Genomic DNA, 17,275 nt, shown 5'->3' with positions numbered 1-17,275 from the left:
AATTGTTGTTATGCTTCAACGCACAAGGGCGTTCCTTCTTTGTCTAATGTTTTAAAATCTACACATGTCCTGGATGATACCATGTAAATTTGTAAAAATATGTGTTTTGTGTCAATCCCAAAAAACAAACAAATAAACAAACAAAAAAACAAAAAAGACTATCATCCCTGGCCACGGCTGATATTCAAAATTCCGATAACTGAGAACACATCACTGGAGGCACGTTGTTTCTCGCGAGACTTCGCGAGAATTTTAGAAAAATAAGTGAAACTCAGTCAAATGATACAGAACAGTGACAAACACACATACAAACATATTCAAACAGTCCATAAATCATTCGAATAGTTTTTTTTTAACACAATGTATTCCACATTTTGTTGCTTTGCTCACCTGAGAAAGTAAAGGTACATTTATAATGGGAATAGTAACTGTTTTGGCAAATAGATAGAGCACACAGTGGGCCATAATGATGTTCAAGATATTTTCTATATTATAAATGAACTTTGTTTCGATTAATAAATTATATATTGGGATTTGATAAATCACAGCACTCGTTTATGTTTCTTTTTGCTCTTTTTTTTTATGTGTGAATAATTTGGAAAGCACCTTCCAGACAAATCAAGGAAAGGCCAGAAAATGCAAATGTATTTATATCACGCCATACAGACACAAGGCAATTCACAGTGCTTTACAAGGACAATAAGAAAACCCATTAAAACAAGGTAATTATGAAAGGTACAAAAAGCAGACCAAATAAAGTAAAAAGTTAATTTGGATACAGGTAATAAAATGGTAAATGGGTTTCACTTATATAGTGTTTTTCCATCACTTTAGCATTCTTCAAAGCACTTTACACTCTTAATCACATTTTCACATTCCCATACTGATGGAGCTGCTTCACCTTGTTTGCTCCTACCTATAAAACAGTAAACCTCTTCCTGATAGACCGGTTTTGGAGGTTTCTTTTTTTATGAGCAAATCAAAGGTATATTTATGACCAAGACCATTCATATTTTTTGGCAAGAAGCAATATTTTTTAAGTGAAACCATTGACACACAGGCACCTAGAACAAAGATTTTAGCTTGGGTGTGATGTGCTCCAGCCTAGTTGTGTTGGTAAGGGACTCTGGCTGCAGTGCTCTGGATGAGCTGCAGCTGTCTGATGGATTTTTTTCACTAGCACCTGTGAGCACACTGTTACAATATCCAGCCAGCTAAAAATAAATGCAAATCTCTCTGAATCTTATTCTGTCAGACATCTTTAATTAGTTACATTTTTCAGATGGTAGTAAGCTTATTTTGTTATTGTCACAATGTGGTTTTTGAAATTCACGTTTAAGTCCATAATTTTGCTCAGTTTTCTGGCTTGAGTTGTTATCTTGAGTGACATGGGCTCAAGATAGGTCCTGACCTTTAACCTTCCCTCTTTGCAGCAAAAACAATTGCCTGCGTTTTTTTTTTCTGAGTTAAGGTGTAAAAAGTTCCGACATATCCACTAATTTATTTCATTTTATGCATTTACTCAGTAGGTATCAGGGGCTTTGGCCATTCACTAACACTGTTTTATAAAGACGTGTGTCATCTGTATGATGATAGATAGAAGATGTTGTAGTCAGCAAGATTTAAACTAAAATAACACCGAAATATATATAGATAGAAGAAGGGATGTCAGCTGGACCCCAAATGATTGCATTAGTCGATTTAGCCGGTGCGAAATAAAATAAAATAAAATAAAATAATATAAAACAAAATAAATACAGGCCTATGAGGAAGATGAATGCTTTAGTTTTCAAAATAAGAGTTACAAGTCAAATATAGTATTACTTGTGATTAAATTACCATATGAACGCAATTACACTTGCATTATTTTTTTCCAAAATGATAATTAGAAGCATACATGGTGCTTTAATAACAATTCACCTCTCGTCAGTGAGTAAAAAGTGTGTCGAAGTGAAAACTTAGCTTCTCGTACTTTTAAGGTGAAATTCAGCTGTAGACCTTGTTTTTTTACTTCCGGTTCGGAGTCGGTTTCTGTTGCTGTCGTCTTTCTGCTGTCCACTCCCCGCAGCTGCTCAATTATATTTGTACAAAGTTCGTGTTTCTCCCCGGCGCCCTGGCAGCCGACATGGCGTTTAAAGTGAGTGTCAGCGGCGCGTGGAGGGTGACGCGGACCGTGTGGCTGCTGCTGCTGGTCAGCCTGTCCGTGAGCATCAGCGTGTGCCGAGCCGAGTATCCCCTGGAGGAGCAGGACAGTGCCATGGAGAACATCGTCACGGAGAAGAAGGCTGAGGAGAGCCACCGGCAGGACAGCGCCGACCTGCTCATCTTCATCATGCTCCTCACCCTCACCATCCTCACCATCTGGCTCTTCAAACACCGGCGCTTCAGGTTCCTGCACGAGACCGGGCTGGCCATGATTTATGGTGAGAGGAGGCGTCATCACAGCCATCACTGTCATTTTCCTCTGTTCATCAAACGTGACACGGCTGCACGGCTGCACCGGGCCTCGCATCTGACACCCGGTAGCAACACCCGGCAGCCCCACTGTTGCACAGGAGGTCGATTATACTCAGCAGGTTGTTCCTCTGCCTGACCGTGCAAGGCAGAAGTCAGCTTAATGTTTAACTTCTCTGCTCTTTAGTGTCTGTTAAATTGATGTAATTCTGCACGCTGAATGACTATTTCTTCTTTCACTTAAACAGCACACATGCAGATTCAAAGCCTCTAAACCCAGTGGGATCCGATAGTGCAAGTCATATAAAATCTACTTGAGGAAAAGGGCTCTGTTGCACCAAAACTGATTCATTTTTACCAGCAGTTTGATTCTGCTTTTGCTATTTGTGTAGTAAACTTTAACTGTATGCAGTTTATTTGTTGCACTAACTCATTGAAAAGTAAGAAAGCATGCAAAGACTGTCATCAGCTTCAGGATGCAGCTATTAGAAAAACAAAAGGCTTCCACATGACTCATCCATCCATCCTGTATACAGTTGTTCCCTGTTGCGGGTCACAGGGTGCTGGAGCCAGTCCCAGCCGTCTGTGGGTGAGGGTATGATGCACCCTGGTACAGATTGCCAGTCCATCACAGGAGGCAGACAACCACACACACTTACAGCTTACACTTGAGGCAATTTAGGGTCACCAGTCAAACTGATATGCATGTTTTTGGGCAGTCGAAGGAAACCCCCACACACACATAGGGCGAACATGCAAACTTCACACAGAAAGGCTGGTATTTGAACTGAGTCCTTTCTGCTGCGAGGCGGGAGTGCTAACCACGGTTACGCCATGTGGCCTCCAGTCACATAAAAGCTGTCTTAAGAGAAGAGCTCTGTTGCACCAGTGTGGATTAATTTCACCACCAGTTAGACTGGTTTAGCTATTAATTGTATTGTAAACTTGAAAGTAGTAGTATGCAGGTTATTTATTGCACTAAATCATAGCATTCCCATTATCTGTCACTGAGAAGTAAGAAAGCATGCTAAGACAAAACCGTGGCTTTGAGGACTGATGAAAACAGAAGGGTTCCACATGACTGATTCATACAATATTTTCCAAACCTAGACAGTGGTAGATAACTGACCAAAGTTTTAAAACGCCAAGTCTTCACAGAAAGAAGATCCGGGTTTGAATCCAGGCCAGCCTTTCTGTGTGAATCTTGCATGTTCTTGGTTTTCCTCCAGGTCCCCTGGCTTCATTCTGCACTTGAAAGAGGTGCACGCTAAATTTATTTAGTGATTCTACATCAGCTGCAAGAGTGAGTGTGCGACTGTATGAGTCTGCATTAGCTTTGTGAAGGACATGCAACCTGTTCAGGGTCTATATCCGTCATTTCACCTCATGTATGATATATCTTCTCACCACACTGCAACTCATTCCTCAATAAAACAGGTAAAGAAGGTAGATTCCTCACAGTGTGTTCTGTATCAGACTGGAATAACAAAGTGAAGTCGTCTGACTTCAGCTTGTTGGTTCGTTCACTGTGGTAATTTTGTCCATGTTGGCGTCAGTTAAGGGATCAGCTGATGCCGCTTATTTTCTTATTTAGGGCGTCAGGGTGATTATAATGTAAGAGAAAAAGAAAAGAGCTGCTTCTGCTGACAAGAGGAAGCGTCATATGCTAAAGGAGGAATTTGATACTAGCAGCAGATGCTCTCGCATTACAGAGCTGAAGTGGAGGAGCTTTGCTTCATTGTGAGCTGCAGTGATATGTGTATCGAAAAAACTAATCTATGAAAACACAAATGAACAGTTTCCGTTTGTCTTTGATATCATATGCAGTGTTTGTTTGCATCTGTGGGCATTCACAATACATTAAATTCAGCATCTAGTATAAAGTTCAAAGTCAAAAACGTTTCTAAAGGGGCCAGATGTTATTGAGTTACCCTGATCAGTTATATTTCTTTTATTGGTTCATTTATCTTCTACCCTTCAGCTATGTTTGCTTGAAGGTCTTTTGCTTTTATCTGGTAGCTTTTTTTGTGCTTGTTGTGTTAAAGCCTTGTCAGATGGTCCTCTCGTGGAGGACAAAGCAAAGAAAGCATTTTGAGTGCTGTGCCTACACTGAGCCTACTGGTTTTCTCCGGATGTCTATAAAGTGCACAAACCAGCAGACCAGCGTTCCTGCTTGATAATTGAGACGGTCTGAGATGGAAGCGTAATTCCACCAGCTTTCATGTGGTCCGTTCATATGTTGGGTGATGTTAATGTAACCTCAGGCATATTGGCAGGAGTCTTCATCATCTCAGCAGAGTCAGTAAAAACATCTGTGCTTCTGAACAAGACACTAAACTTGTATTTAATACAATTCTGGCAGAATAATTCCTGCTCAAGTTAGGGGGTTTTTCCCAGACTTCTCATGATGGAAGATAAGCTTATGTGAGACTTTATGGATGAATAGTACTTTTCACCAAAAGGCCCCAGAATCCAGTTCTCTCCTCCTCCTCTTCTTTAGTGACGTCTCCTCTTATAATTTTTCTTCTTTCTGCCCCACCTTTGTTTTTGTTTTTTTTTTCCCTCTGATTTCAGGTTTGATTGTTGGCGTTATCCTGCGGTACGGCATTCACGTCCCTCGGGACATTAGCAACGTCACGATGAGCTGCCGGGTCAACGCCAGCCCCGCTACTCTGCTGGTTAACGTCAGCGGCAAATTCTACGAGTACACTCTGAAAGGGGAGATCCGGGGAGACGACGTGCAAGATAATGAGATGCTGCGCAAAGTAGAGTCAACTTCATTTACCTGTCTGAAAACCCGCAGTTGTTTTTTTTATACATATAATAAATCTCACTATATACTTTGATGTTCCTTTGGTGTGACTAAATAATTTGTTGATAAACTTGAAAGTGATTTGCAATACTTGGCACATTCTGATCTCAGGAAATGTCTTAGTTGATGTTTCTTTTAAAATGTTAAGATCTGCAGCTGGAAGCAAAGTAGGAAGTCCATTGCGGGAGTTCAGACTCCTCCCTTCTTATAACCTTGAAATGTATGATTATTGGCTCCTAGCTGACTGTGTGTTTTAAGATCGTAAACGCAATGAAATGTCACGGAGTAAACATGTTTTACTTCCTCATAGAAGTGCTCCAAGTAACTTGTCGGGCTGTTTTTTGCCTGAATGTTCTCCTGTCTTTTTAAAGACGCTGCATCTCCTCCATCCTGTCACTGACTTTAATAGTAACCTCTTGTTGATCATCTCAGAGGCAAATTTAGAATATCCAGGATGTGTCACTGCAGCTGTATTATTTTGGGAAGTGTTCATTATAGCAGCTTTGTGATTTCTAGTTTTCTAGTTTGATTTCTGAATCCTGTGTTGTTGTTGTTTTTTTTAATGTGAGCTCAGGTGACCTTTGACCCTGAAGTGTTCTTCAATATCCTCCTTCCACCCATCATCTTTCATGCTGGATACAGCTTGAAAAGGGTAAGCTGGAGTTTTGAGCATTTTTTTTAACTCATCAGTCCTTCAGTCTGAAAGCTAGTGGTTATTAGTTGATGCTGTGGCTCCTGAAAGTCCCGGCTGTTCAGGATTGTGTCAGGAAGGGCATCCGGCGTACGTTTGTGTCATATGAAACTCTGCCAAATAATCTAAAGTTCAATTTACTGCATCATTGTAAGATGTTCATTTGCCGGAACCGTGTTAGCCGATGCATGTGATAAAGACCAATGTCTTTGATTCTGTGAGGAACGAAGATGGTTATTCAGTTTGTGATTGGTTTTGATTTTTCAGAGACATTTCTTCCGTAACATGGGATCCATCCTGGCGTATGCCTTTCTGGGAACGGTCATCTCCTGTTTTGTCATTGGGTAAAAAAAAAAAAAAAACACCTTTTCACAGAAAATCCCACAGCAGGCCTGATTATGCTTTCGCATGCTCAAAAGTAGTTGGACGTCAGAGTGTTATTTATATGTTCCTCATGCCTTTAACGTGTCTCGTCTGTGACAACTGATGAAAGCGCCGGCCGTTCCTCCTCAGGTTGCTGATGTACGGATGTGTGACGCTCATGAAGCAGGTGGAGCAGCTGGACGGAGACTTCTTCTTCACCGACTGTCTGTTCTTCGGAGCCATCGTTTCTGCCACAGACCCTGGTACGCATGTCCAGATGAAACCAGAGATTTACTTGGGTTGAAAATTGGCTTTATCTTCTCACTTTTATTTCTTGACCAGACAAATGACAATCTGTGGTCATTTTTCGGGGGTTTTTAACCAAAAAAGGCAAACTGAATGAAATATTACAATATTTGGGAAAGGGTTGTGTTGAAAACTGCAATAGGTGTGAAATTTGTTGTAATAATTAGTGCATCAATCGAATGCTCTAGTTAGTGCATTTGATTGGTGCATTTGTCTTCAAAATGTGGAAGAAGTGACAAACCACTTTGTAACGAAGGATACTAGTATTCAGTTATTCCTAGAACATCTTTCAGGAAAGCTAAAGCCCTTTTAGCAAAGCATTTAACAAAAACGTGGTTTAAATATGTGGTTTTAGTCGGTTTTACACCATTTTGCTTGAGATTTGACTGTATTAACTGACATTGCATCCTTGCATTTCTAAAGTATACTTACATGCATATTACAATTTTTATGCAATGAAAAAAAAAACATTAAATTGAGGTGAAAAACTTTTTTTTTTTTGCAAATTTCAATACATATGTAATAATCAGATTTGAACTTAAAATGTTATGTATTTTTTAATTTCATTTTCACCTTATATACACACTAATCAGTGACGGTAAGAGAAACAGTCCCATAGATTTACATCTATCAACGTGGATCTTCTGTGATTTTTATCTTCATAGTGAAAAATTCAAAGTGGTAAATTCTTGTTAAACAGATGAATCACTGATTTTTCATGATAATAGTTACTAAGCTCTTTTCATGCATATTTTTTTCTGTCACATGCATGTAGTCCTGGTTTCAATATATTGATTCATCTGGGAATGTGATTGTGTTTTTGTTTGACAGTGACGGTTTTGGCCATCTTCAATGAGCTGCAGGTGGACGTGGATCTGTACGCCTTGCTGTTCGGAGAGAGCGTCCTGAACGACGCCGTGGCCGTGGTTCTGTCCTCGTGAGTCGCCCGTGATCTCACCCGCTCTGTCCCCCGCTGCACATTAAAGTTTGCACGTGTGAATCAGTTGACCGGTGACCTTTATCTAACCTAATACCGGCTTCTCATTAGCGGCTTGCAGAAGGGGAAGTGGCCTCTAAGCTAACGCTCGGCTGCAATTTCCACAGAATTATAAATGATGGTAGAAGGCGGAGCGGAGGGGCCGGGCCCTGCGGAGAGCCCCTGACCAGCCCGCTGAACGGGTCTACGAAGTAGAGCATGGCTTTGTGTGCCTCTGCGGTGCCTTGGGACAAACATGACAAATCACCGGCCTCTCGTTTTTAGACGCTGGCTTATTCGACCAGAAATGCAGAACATTGCATTATTTATTCATTTATTTTTTCGGAGGGGGCAAGCCTCCTTTTTTTTTTTTTTTTTTACCCCCTTGTCTTATGAGTCAGCTAAGAACACATTCCTATTATCTTTGAAGGCAGTGTGGGAGCCGACGGGGAGAAGGACGCATGCCAGGAATACTTATAGACAGAACGCCCGGTGATTTGTTCTTTGACTGCCGAGACCAGGTTTGTTCACCGTCTTCATTGACGGTGGACAAACCTGATTTGAAGGTCAAATAGCTTTACGGTTTACAACAATTTACTTCACTAAAATATTTCTAACATTTGTATGATTGCTTCTGTGACAGTTTTCATTGTGACTGTTCAGTAATCCGACTTAAAATGTCGAAGCTAAACTATTTTCACATGCTATTTGGTCTTCTTAAATGTTGGGATTGTGCAGTGTTGACACTTGATCTTTCAGCTTTCTTTTTGAATTTGCTTTTATTTTATTTGCATGTAATCTTTAACTCTGGATGGAAACAGGATCACTTTTTTTTTTTTATTGTCGTGTTGTTGTATGTCAGACTACATAAGCTGTATAGTTTTGGTTCCTGCGGTTAAACATTCATCGGCCCTGTGCAGAGTTCACAGGCAGCATGTGACAGCGTAACCTCAGTAAAAACCTGCCTGTAAATCCAGCCACAACATTAAAACCACTGACAGGTGCAGCAAGCAACACTGGCTCTGGCTTTTCATGGCACCTGAGAGTAGTTGGTATGAATGAAACGGCAAATGAATATTTTGTCCTCAGAGTGGACATCTTTAAGGCTTTGAACATGTCTGAAAAGGACCAAAATGTGATGTTTATTTGACTGAATCAGAACATTTTTGAATCTGCCGCTCTTGTGGGCATTACTGCAGTGGTCTGTACTGATCGCAAGAGTTCCAGGAAGTGAAAAGCTATAAAAAATCTATAAAAAAATATCCAGCAGTTGGTGGTCATAATGTTGTGGCCTATAAGACTACAAAAAACGTTGATGTCTAATATTCGTACTGAACTTTATAAATAATCTCAGTTTTTGTTGTGAGCCTATCAATCAGCAGATTTACTGGCTGTTCATTCATGATCTGAACCTACCGCTGGTTGGAGGTATCCATCTTTCGTAGCACTACTTATTGGGACTCGTCAGTCCGGGAACAGGATTTTTATTTCTGCTTTGAGCTTCATTTGTTTTGAGTCCAGAGGAAGTGTCTCTCTTCTTCTTAGCTGTAGCTTCAGCAGCGTAGCTCCGTCCAGAGAACTCGGTGTTCGGCAGTTTTCACTGGAAATAATGCAGATGGCTGTTTTTGGATCAGATAGGCTGTTTAGTGAATTCTCTCTTAACTCTGCGTTCCATGTTGGGTCAGGTCCATCGTGGCGTACCAGCCAGAGGGGGACAACAGCCACACCTTTGAGGTCATGGCCATGCTGAAGTCTTTCGGGATTTTCCTGGGAGTTTTCAGCGGCTCCTTCGCTCTCGGGGTGGCCACCGGAGTCGTCACAGCTCTCATATCTTTCCCGCTGTTCTGCTTATCTGTTTTGGCATGAAAATTAATTTCTTAAAGCCCGTTAATTAGATTTTTCCACAGACTGTAGCATGTCTGCAAGGCAGAAACGTGTTGCATGAATTATTTACTCCGGTATTAATAATATCCCAGTTTTAAGGCTTGACAAAAAGGGGAGTTTGTGTGAAGTATCTGGGTGCAAAATATTAAATGGTGTTAAGTACCTATCCAGTTTAATTAAAATTTACTGGCACAATTTTTTCGGTTTGTAAAACATTATGACAAAATGAAAACAAAATTGAATTGACAACTAGATTGAATTATCTAATTATTTACTTATGAAGCAGCTGTCACTCCAGACTTCACTTTGGGGATGGTTGTGGTTACATTTCATTCGTTTATTGTAGCAGTTGTTTTCTTCTTGTGTATTACGACTGAATCATTTGTAAAGTGTGTCGCAGTGTTTTGTTGAGTTCTTTGACTGTTCGTCTGTACGTGACCAAGTTCACCAAGCTGAGGGATTTCCAGCTGCTGGAGACGGCTTTGTTCTTCCTCATGTCGTGGAGCACCTTCCTGCTGGCTGAAGCTTGTGGTTTTACAGGTAACACACACTTTTTTTGGTGTAACATAACAGTAGGATTACTATTTTCCTATAATTGTGAATTCCTTGTGACATCCACCACCTGCTGTCGAAATCTTCCTCAGAAGGTTTTTTTGAATGGATCAGATGACGAGTGCGGCTGCTTCGCTGTTTGGAGTGAACATGATTTATTGACCTGTCCTGAGTCCCGTCTCTCCTCGCTGTGCTGCAGGTGTGGTGGCCGTGCTCTTCTGTGGAATCACTCAGGCTCACTACACCTTCAACAACCTGTCCCCTGAATCCCAGGACAGGACCAAGCAGGTCAGACCAGGACTAAAGTCACACTTCTGCACCTATTTTTTTTTTTATTGTCACAGCAGATTTTGTTCTGTCTGTACTTTTATTTTTAGAAAATGAAAACGAAATGTGTTTATTCAACTGAATATCAGGGGCCACTGGAGCTCTTCCTAGACAGTCCATCCTGCATTTGTGAAAGAAAACCTTTCACTTGAACAGTTAAAATTTCCCTCATCACACATGAAGTTTTTAGGGCACAATTTTTTTTTTCATCACTTCCTCCAAACTGAATGAGATTTCTGTAGGCAAGAAATAAAAAAAGAGAATAATGTGGGGGGGAATCAAACACAACTCATTTGAATGAAAAGACACTCCAGAAGTTACCAAGAGCATTTTCTCCTTCCTGATAAAACAACCGAAGGAAATTAATTCATATCCCTGGTTTGATTGCTGCCATTGTTTTTGCAGTGGAATACATCAAAGTAATAATGCTCATTTCCCTTTCTGCGCAATCACTGCAGTCGCTGAGGCTGATCGAAGAGGATGTAAAACATTTTATGTTGTTTCTTGTGTTTTGCAGCTGTTTGAACTCCTGAATTTCCTGGCAGAAAACTTCATTTTCTCCTACATGGGTCTCACACTGTTCACCTTCCAGAGCCACGTCTTCAACCCCATGTTCATTGTTGGAGCTTTCGTATCTTTTCTGCATAAGGCTTTTTTTTTTAACCAGCTGTTATATAATATAAATGTCTGGTAGTTTCCTTCTCTGGCTTTTAGTTGTTGTTGTTCTCCTTAACCTCCTTCACCTCCAGATCGCCGTGTTCCTGGGAAGAGCTGCAAACATCTACCCTCTGTCATTCCTTCTCAATCTGGGACGACGAAACAAAATCGGATCCAACTTCCAGCACATGATGATGTTTGCGGGTCAGTGGTGCAGAGGCGGCGTTTATCCTTCCCTGCATGTTGAAGCAGCGAACACAGCGTTTTCATTTTGGAGCATTTTCCTTATTTATTTATTTATTTATTTTCCTAGCTTATAAGGAGATGAAAACACTTCCACACAGAGGTGTTCCTGTTCGTCTTCTGTCGGGTTTTGCCTGCTTGTTGAACTTCCCCGTGTGTTTGTCAGGCCTGCGAGGCGCGATGACGTTCGCCCTGTCCATCAGAGACACGGCCACGTACGCCCGGCAGATGATGTTCTCCACCACGCTGCTCATCGTCTTCTTCACCGTGTGGGTCTGCGGCGGCGGCACCACTCAGATGCTGTCCTGCCAGCGCATTCGGTACGCCCCTCTCTTCCTAGCCGCATCCTTTTCCTCATGTCTGAATTTCACTTTGGCATTTGGCCTTTACTGAATTACTAAGTGCATTTTAAGGTAAGAAATATCAGATGGATGCACGTTGATTTATTGAACCTGATTATGAGCCATAAAGTTAATTATCTTCATCCTGGTTTAATCTTTTGGTACAAATGCTCGGTCGTAATTTTTGCCCCACAGTCATGAGGATAACTTTTTTTTGTGACTGTCACAATGATCTAATTTCCCCTTTTCTAGTCTAGACTTACGGTCGAATTAACTTATTTTGTGAAGTAAATGTACAATAAATTTTCAATATTAATGTTTGCCCATGCTCTGGTTTATGCCTGAAACTTTTTATTCAGTTTGTGAAACTTTTCTGCAGAGGAACTTTCAAACCTCTGACAGGTTATAACTGATTTACATTTCCTCTTTTTTTTTTTTTTTTTTTTTTTTTTTTAATTGTATCATAGGGTGGGAGTGGACTCTGACCAGGATAACTCTGTAAGTAAAAGACGTCAGAAGCGTCCGTCCTGCAGTAGGCGGGCAGATTTCACTGACGTCCTGCGTCTTTGCTCAGATAAGCATCACCGACGGCTCGGAGAGAAGAAGCACCAAACAGGAAAGTGCCTGGCTTTTCAGAATCTGGTACAACTTCGATCACAAGTATCCTTTCCTAACAGACTGTTTTAAGCACTGGAGTGGAACACAGTTCAGTGCAGCGATCACTTTAGTTTATTTTCGCAGGCAGCAGAGGGAGCCCCACTGAAAGGAAAGTTCATGGAGCTGAGCAGAGGAGGTCACACACACACTCACATTCACTGTCACCAGTTCCCTTCAGTTGCAGATTTTCTGACTATGAGAGCAAAACGGAGCACAGGGAGACTGTGCAACACACTTAATGCAATAGGTTTTATTTTGCATCATTTTCCATTTACAGGAACGTTGCATTCCTGTCATTGAGCGCGCTGTGTCGAATGAGCCTCATGCTATTATTTTCCGTGCAGTGTATCCTTGACTGGAGTTTGCTCTTCAGCTACCTGAAGCCCATCCTGACTCACAGCGGCCCGCCGCTCACGGCCACGCTGCCGCCCTGCTGCGGCCCCCTCGCCCGCTTCCTCACCAGCCCTCAGGCCTACGAGGTCCGACACTGACACGCAAGAGCTATTTTCATTGCTCGCTTTTAATAAAAAATGGGGGTTGAAATGATATTTTGAAAAAGTATGACGTATTGGAGCTCAATTCAAAGTTAAAATATGGTTCTGCTGAGGAGAAAATGAAATAATTATACCAACAAACCATATTTACAGTTTTCAAATGGATCTCTGTGGTGATTATGGGATATTATTGTCTGCAGAATGAGTGCCAGCTGAAGGACGACGACTCCGACCTCATCCTAACGGACGGCGACATCAACCTGACCTACGGCGACATCACGGTCAGCACGGACGCCACGGGCGCCCACACCAGCGGCGGCCCCGCGGCCCCCGACGACCTGGACAGGGAGCTGGCGTACGGGGACCACGAGCTGGTGATGAGGGGGACGCGCCTGGTGCTGCCCATGGACGACTCGGAGCCGCCGTTCACAGACCGCCGCATGAGGATGTGATGATCGCTCCGAGCCAGAACCGCCGTCCGACTCCAACTGACCCGAGCCAACGAGCAGAAGGCCCCACTCTTCTCCTCTCCCTCTCCATCCACTCTTCTTCCGCTCTTTTTCTTTTGCTCCTGCCGTCCTCTGTCCCCCCCCCCCCCCTCCACACACACACACCCACATCTTCCCGCTTCCTCTACAGACAAATCACTTTCTCTACCTCATTGTCTTTCTGCTCATTTCCACACCTTTCTGCCATCACTGTAAAATAGACATATTTATTTGCAGGGTTCTTTGGTACTAAACTGAAGGTCAGTTTTACTTCGTTATGCTTAAATTTGTGCGTCAGTCACCTTACTGTAGCATTGCACAGAGGCCTAGCAGCATGTGTTAGTGTGTAAATGCAAGTACCAACCAATAGATAATTCGTTGATGTACAGTATATCCCAAGAGTACTATAACTTTGATATGCATGCTGAGGATGCTTGTCGTTTTCTTCGTGTTGGAGATGAGAGGAGTTTGTGTTTCTTTTTTTGTTTTTGTTTTTTGGGGGGGTCTGACCTTGAATGTTGCTGCCTTCTCTCTGTGCACCAGAGGCAAGCTGACCCAGTGGACAACTTCACTGTACATTCGGTTACAATCAAGTGCCTGGGAATTGTAGTTTTAAGCATGGCGGCCCAATACTGGTTCACCTCTGGCAAGCAGAGCCATCGCAGTTTGGGCAGTCATTCCGTTTTTTTCCTTTGTAAAAAAGAAAAAAAAAAAATCTCCTAAAAACAAAGCAGACACCTCTGTCCGTACAGTAGCAATATACTCGGTGGGTGTTTGAGCTGTCAGTTTGTGCTCTCTGCTTGTAAATAGTGTGTAACGACGTGACGCCACTGATGCGGTGCAGCCTGGCAGTGAAAGTCGTGGATCTCTCCCCAATGACCTTTTTGACTGTGACACAGAGAGAGAGACTTCACACCCTATTCTAGAAGCTGGTGTCGCTCACAGCAGAACGAAGGGCTGTTGTTTCCAAAACGAGATCCTAACCAGTCAAACTTACAGTGCCATTTCTCTCCTGCATTTTTGCCATTTTCTGAAAGCGGAATGCAGACGACCTTAAAGTGTTTTGTATTGTTTTTGCAACAGAGCTGAGATACTTTTAGCCGAGTCACGTATTTCATATCCATTTAGTTTTGTGTACACATTTTCTATTGACGACTGTGGCGTTGACTACGAATCATATTTTTTTCCATTTCATTAACTTTTTAAAAAGTAGAGATACCCAGATTTGAAAGTAAAAGATCCTTCCTGTCACGTCAGCAGTAAGTACACATGATTTTATTCAAATATTTTGGGGAATTAGAGACTGATTGTGGGCATAACAGTTTTTTTTTTAGGGCTTTTTGCTAATTAATCTGTTTTTTAAAATGTAGAAATTCTGACTGTAAGCTAAGACAATTTTTCTTGTCTTGCTTTGTCAGATTGACAGATGAAAGTCAAGAAGTCCAGTTAGCCACATAGCATGAAGTCATATTTTAAAAAAGAAAAAAAAAACACTCAAGAGTTGAGCAGATATCACATCTGGCTAAAATATGACTAAAGCTTATATGCTGTGAGACTATATTACCTTTACATTTACACAAAAATACAACAAATTATTAATCATCGTCAGAATTGTTATTAAGTGAATACCTGCTGCAGCCCGGCCTTTCTATTTAAAGACTTGTGACTTTTCTAGCGAGTAGAAGCCCCACTTGATTATTGCTCTGATGACTACATCCCTGACCTGAGCAGATTCTTACGGTTTAAATGTGAAATAAGAACAAGAGTCATCTTAATGCTGGAGGTGTGTCTCTGCTGTGAATGAGACGTAGTCGCCGGTCAGCGGTTGGACGGTGAAGCTGGGCCGTAACGGCGTAAATCCACCGAAAGCCGTGGAGAGAAACTATTTTAAGGGCACTCGTGGTGAGACGCGTCACATTTGACTTGCAGTCATATCTCCGTGCATCTCTGCCGAAGTTATTTCGGTACGAGAACGGAAGGCTTTGTGCCGGGTGCAGCGCAGCAGCTGTTAACGCGGGTTTAACAGGAAGTGTTGATAGGACGTCGCCGTGGCAACACTGTGTTAATGTAGACCGAAGCCAGAAAATGTTTGGTGATTTAGCTGAACACAACAGCTTTGTTTAGTTTTAGTTTTTTGTTTTTTTTTGGCCTTTCGGTGAGCCAAAGAAAGGGGGGAAAAAACTAGAGGTGTGCTAAATGGATGCAAGACAACAATATGGATGATGATGATGATGATGATGAAGCTCTGGTAACGTGAGGGAGGTGAGCCCTGTGTGTGTATGTGTGTGTGTTTTAGGGATAATATAAAGGTGGAAGGAGGAGCCGGCGTTTGGACATCCGCTTTGCCTTCCACAGTTATCTTCTGCTGTGCAGGAACATTTATTTTAAACTTTTTTTCTCTCTCTCTTTTTTTTTTTTTTTTTTAATATTCAGGCATTCCTCCTGTCACCACATGATCCACCACATGACATGCTTTGTGTAGCTGAATATTTTTTGAAAGAAGGGAAACAGTTCAGTAAAAAAAGAAGAGAAATGCTGAGAACATTGCACTCCAATAGTAAGAATGTTGTGACGTTTTATTGTTTTATGTTTCATTAACAGCTGCTTTGTTATTATTCTGTTTGAGTTTTGCGGGGTTGCTGGAAAATTAGCACATGTATGTAAGTTACTGTCATGGGAAAGTGTTGAGTAAAAAAAAAAAAAAAAAAAGATCTATTGTGTTACTTCAAAAGAGAGCCTCACGGTGCGGCGGCGACGGTCCGGATGGTTCCGGCCGCCGGCTCAGAGCGTCACCATTCAGGTACTTTATGTTTGTGACGAGCTGCTGTTTGAATGCTGGCTGCGACGACTTCTGCAGAGCCTCAATCATTCGTCCTCCACCGATCCTGGACTCTCTGGTGGGGGTGTTTAAACTGACACATGAAATAATCTGACATCAGCAAGAAGAACAAATCGCCGTTGGTGTTTTGGCGTCTGCTCTGCCGGCCCGTGTTCCGTCTCTGTTCTCTGAATGGTGACTCGTGATAAGCTTTGATCGTTGGAAATCTCGTCTGAAGTAGCTGACCAAAGAGGCCTGCTGTGCTTTTGTGTTTTTCAGACAGTCCCTTCAATCTTTATACTGCAAATTCTCCGTGTGGATGGACGTGTGAGTTTAATGCCTGCAGAGTGCACGTGGTTGCACATACGTGTGTTTTTGCGCGAGTGAGAAAAGAGACGCCGTGTCCTCTCTTCTGTATTGCAGGACTGTTTACATCTGTGTAAATATACTATCACCTGTTTGTGTGCGTGCAACAGTCAATAAACAGAAGCCTGTGCTTTTGATTAAAGCCGCTCACTGTAATGCTCTCCTCATTTCTTCTTTTTTATTGGCTGCCCGAGTTTCGTAGGAATGATGATTCCATCCCAAGAAACACAACACAAGCTTAGTGCCAGAGGTGATTTCATTCGAGTTGCATGAATCTGAGAAGGGATTTTCTTATAATGCTAAGAATAGGATTATATTCCTAATACCCCTGCAAGTAAATCAGGTAGCCTCAAGCTGACAAGCGATAAATTTTACGTTTTAGTGCGTAGCTGCCTGACCCAGCTGGAAAGTGGGAGACGACTCTCAAAATAAAAGCTGAGGTGGTTTCCATTTCCTCCCATACAGCCAGTGGATTCATCAAAGGGTCGCAGGCCGGTAAACACAAAAGGAATTAAAAATAATCTACAGCCCCTCCGCTTCATAGGAAAGGTTTTCCCACACCTCGTTTCTTTATTGATCTTTCTAGTGCTGTGCTGGATAGTTTCATTTTCTCACACCTTTCAAAGGCTCCAGTGCTCAGAGAGACAAAAAGATCATGTTATCTGAATAAAATCCAATAATATAAGAGTATATAAAAACAATTGTTTTCACCCTGTAAAGAACAAACTTGTTTGGCATCAGAGTGCTTTGGTTCCCTTCTCACTTCTCTTCCTCTGCTCAGTGACTGTCATGAAATCCTCGAGGTAAACTCTGTCTCCAGTTTCTGTACGTCAGAAAAAAAAAAAG

At 41.9% G+C, this 17,275-nt stretch overlaps 1 protein-coding gene across 2 annotated transcripts; it reads left to right on the top strand.

Annotated features, from left to right (window-relative positions):
* The first annotated feature begins 2,125 nt into the window (after positions 1-2,125).
* Positions 2,126-16,571, top strand: slc9a6a (solute carrier family 9 member A6a). 2 transcript variants are annotated; one of them, XR_003933515.1, is made up of 17 exons: positions 2,126-2,423; positions 5,029-5,219; positions 5,841-5,918; positions 6,225-6,301; positions 6,471-6,583; positions 7,458-7,563; positions 9,288-9,429; positions 9,921-10,026; positions 10,238-10,326; positions 10,883-10,996; positions 11,115-11,226; positions 11,432-11,585; positions 12,074-12,104; positions 12,181-12,266; positions 12,637-12,742; positions 12,958-15,507; positions 15,679-16,571. XR_003933515.1 is itself a non-coding variant. In XM_030116161.1 (16 exons), the coding sequence occupies exons 1-16, from the start codon at positions 2,126-2,128 to the stop codon at positions 13,207-13,209; spliced, it is 2,055 nt and encodes a 684-aa protein (XP_029972021.1). In that variant the 3' UTR covers positions 13,210-16,571. The 2 variants fall into 2 exon arrangements, 1 of the variants encoding a protein (XP_029972021.1); XM_030116161.1 differs by having other exon boundaries at positions 12,958-16,571.
* The last annotated feature ends 704 nt before the right edge of the window (positions 16,572-17,275 follow it).

This window comes from Salarias fasciatus, chromosome 2 (genome assembly GCF_902148845.1).
Source record: "Salarias fasciatus chromosome 2, fSalaFa1.1, whole genome shotgun sequence".
Taxonomy (NCBI): domain Eukaryota; kingdom Metazoa; phylum Chordata; class Actinopteri; order Blenniiformes; family Blenniidae; genus Salarias; species Salarias fasciatus.
This window is presented reverse-complemented; position numbering and strand designations above follow the sequence as displayed.

Excerpts from the sequence above, each read along its gene's own strand:
- slc9a6a (XM_030116161.1), top strand. The coding sequence starts at position 2,126 with ATGGCGTTTAAAGTGAGTGTCAGCGGCGCGTGGAGGGTGACGCGGACC. Across the intron at positions 9,430-9,920 it reads CCGGAGTCGTCACAGCTCTC|GTGACCAAGTTCACCAAGCT; the intron begins ATATCTTTCCCG and ends GTTCGTCTGTAC. Across the intron at positions 10,327-10,882 it reads CCCAGGACAGGACCAAGCAG|CTGTTTGAACTCCTGAATTT; the intron begins GTCAGACCAGGA and ends TGTGTTTTGCAG.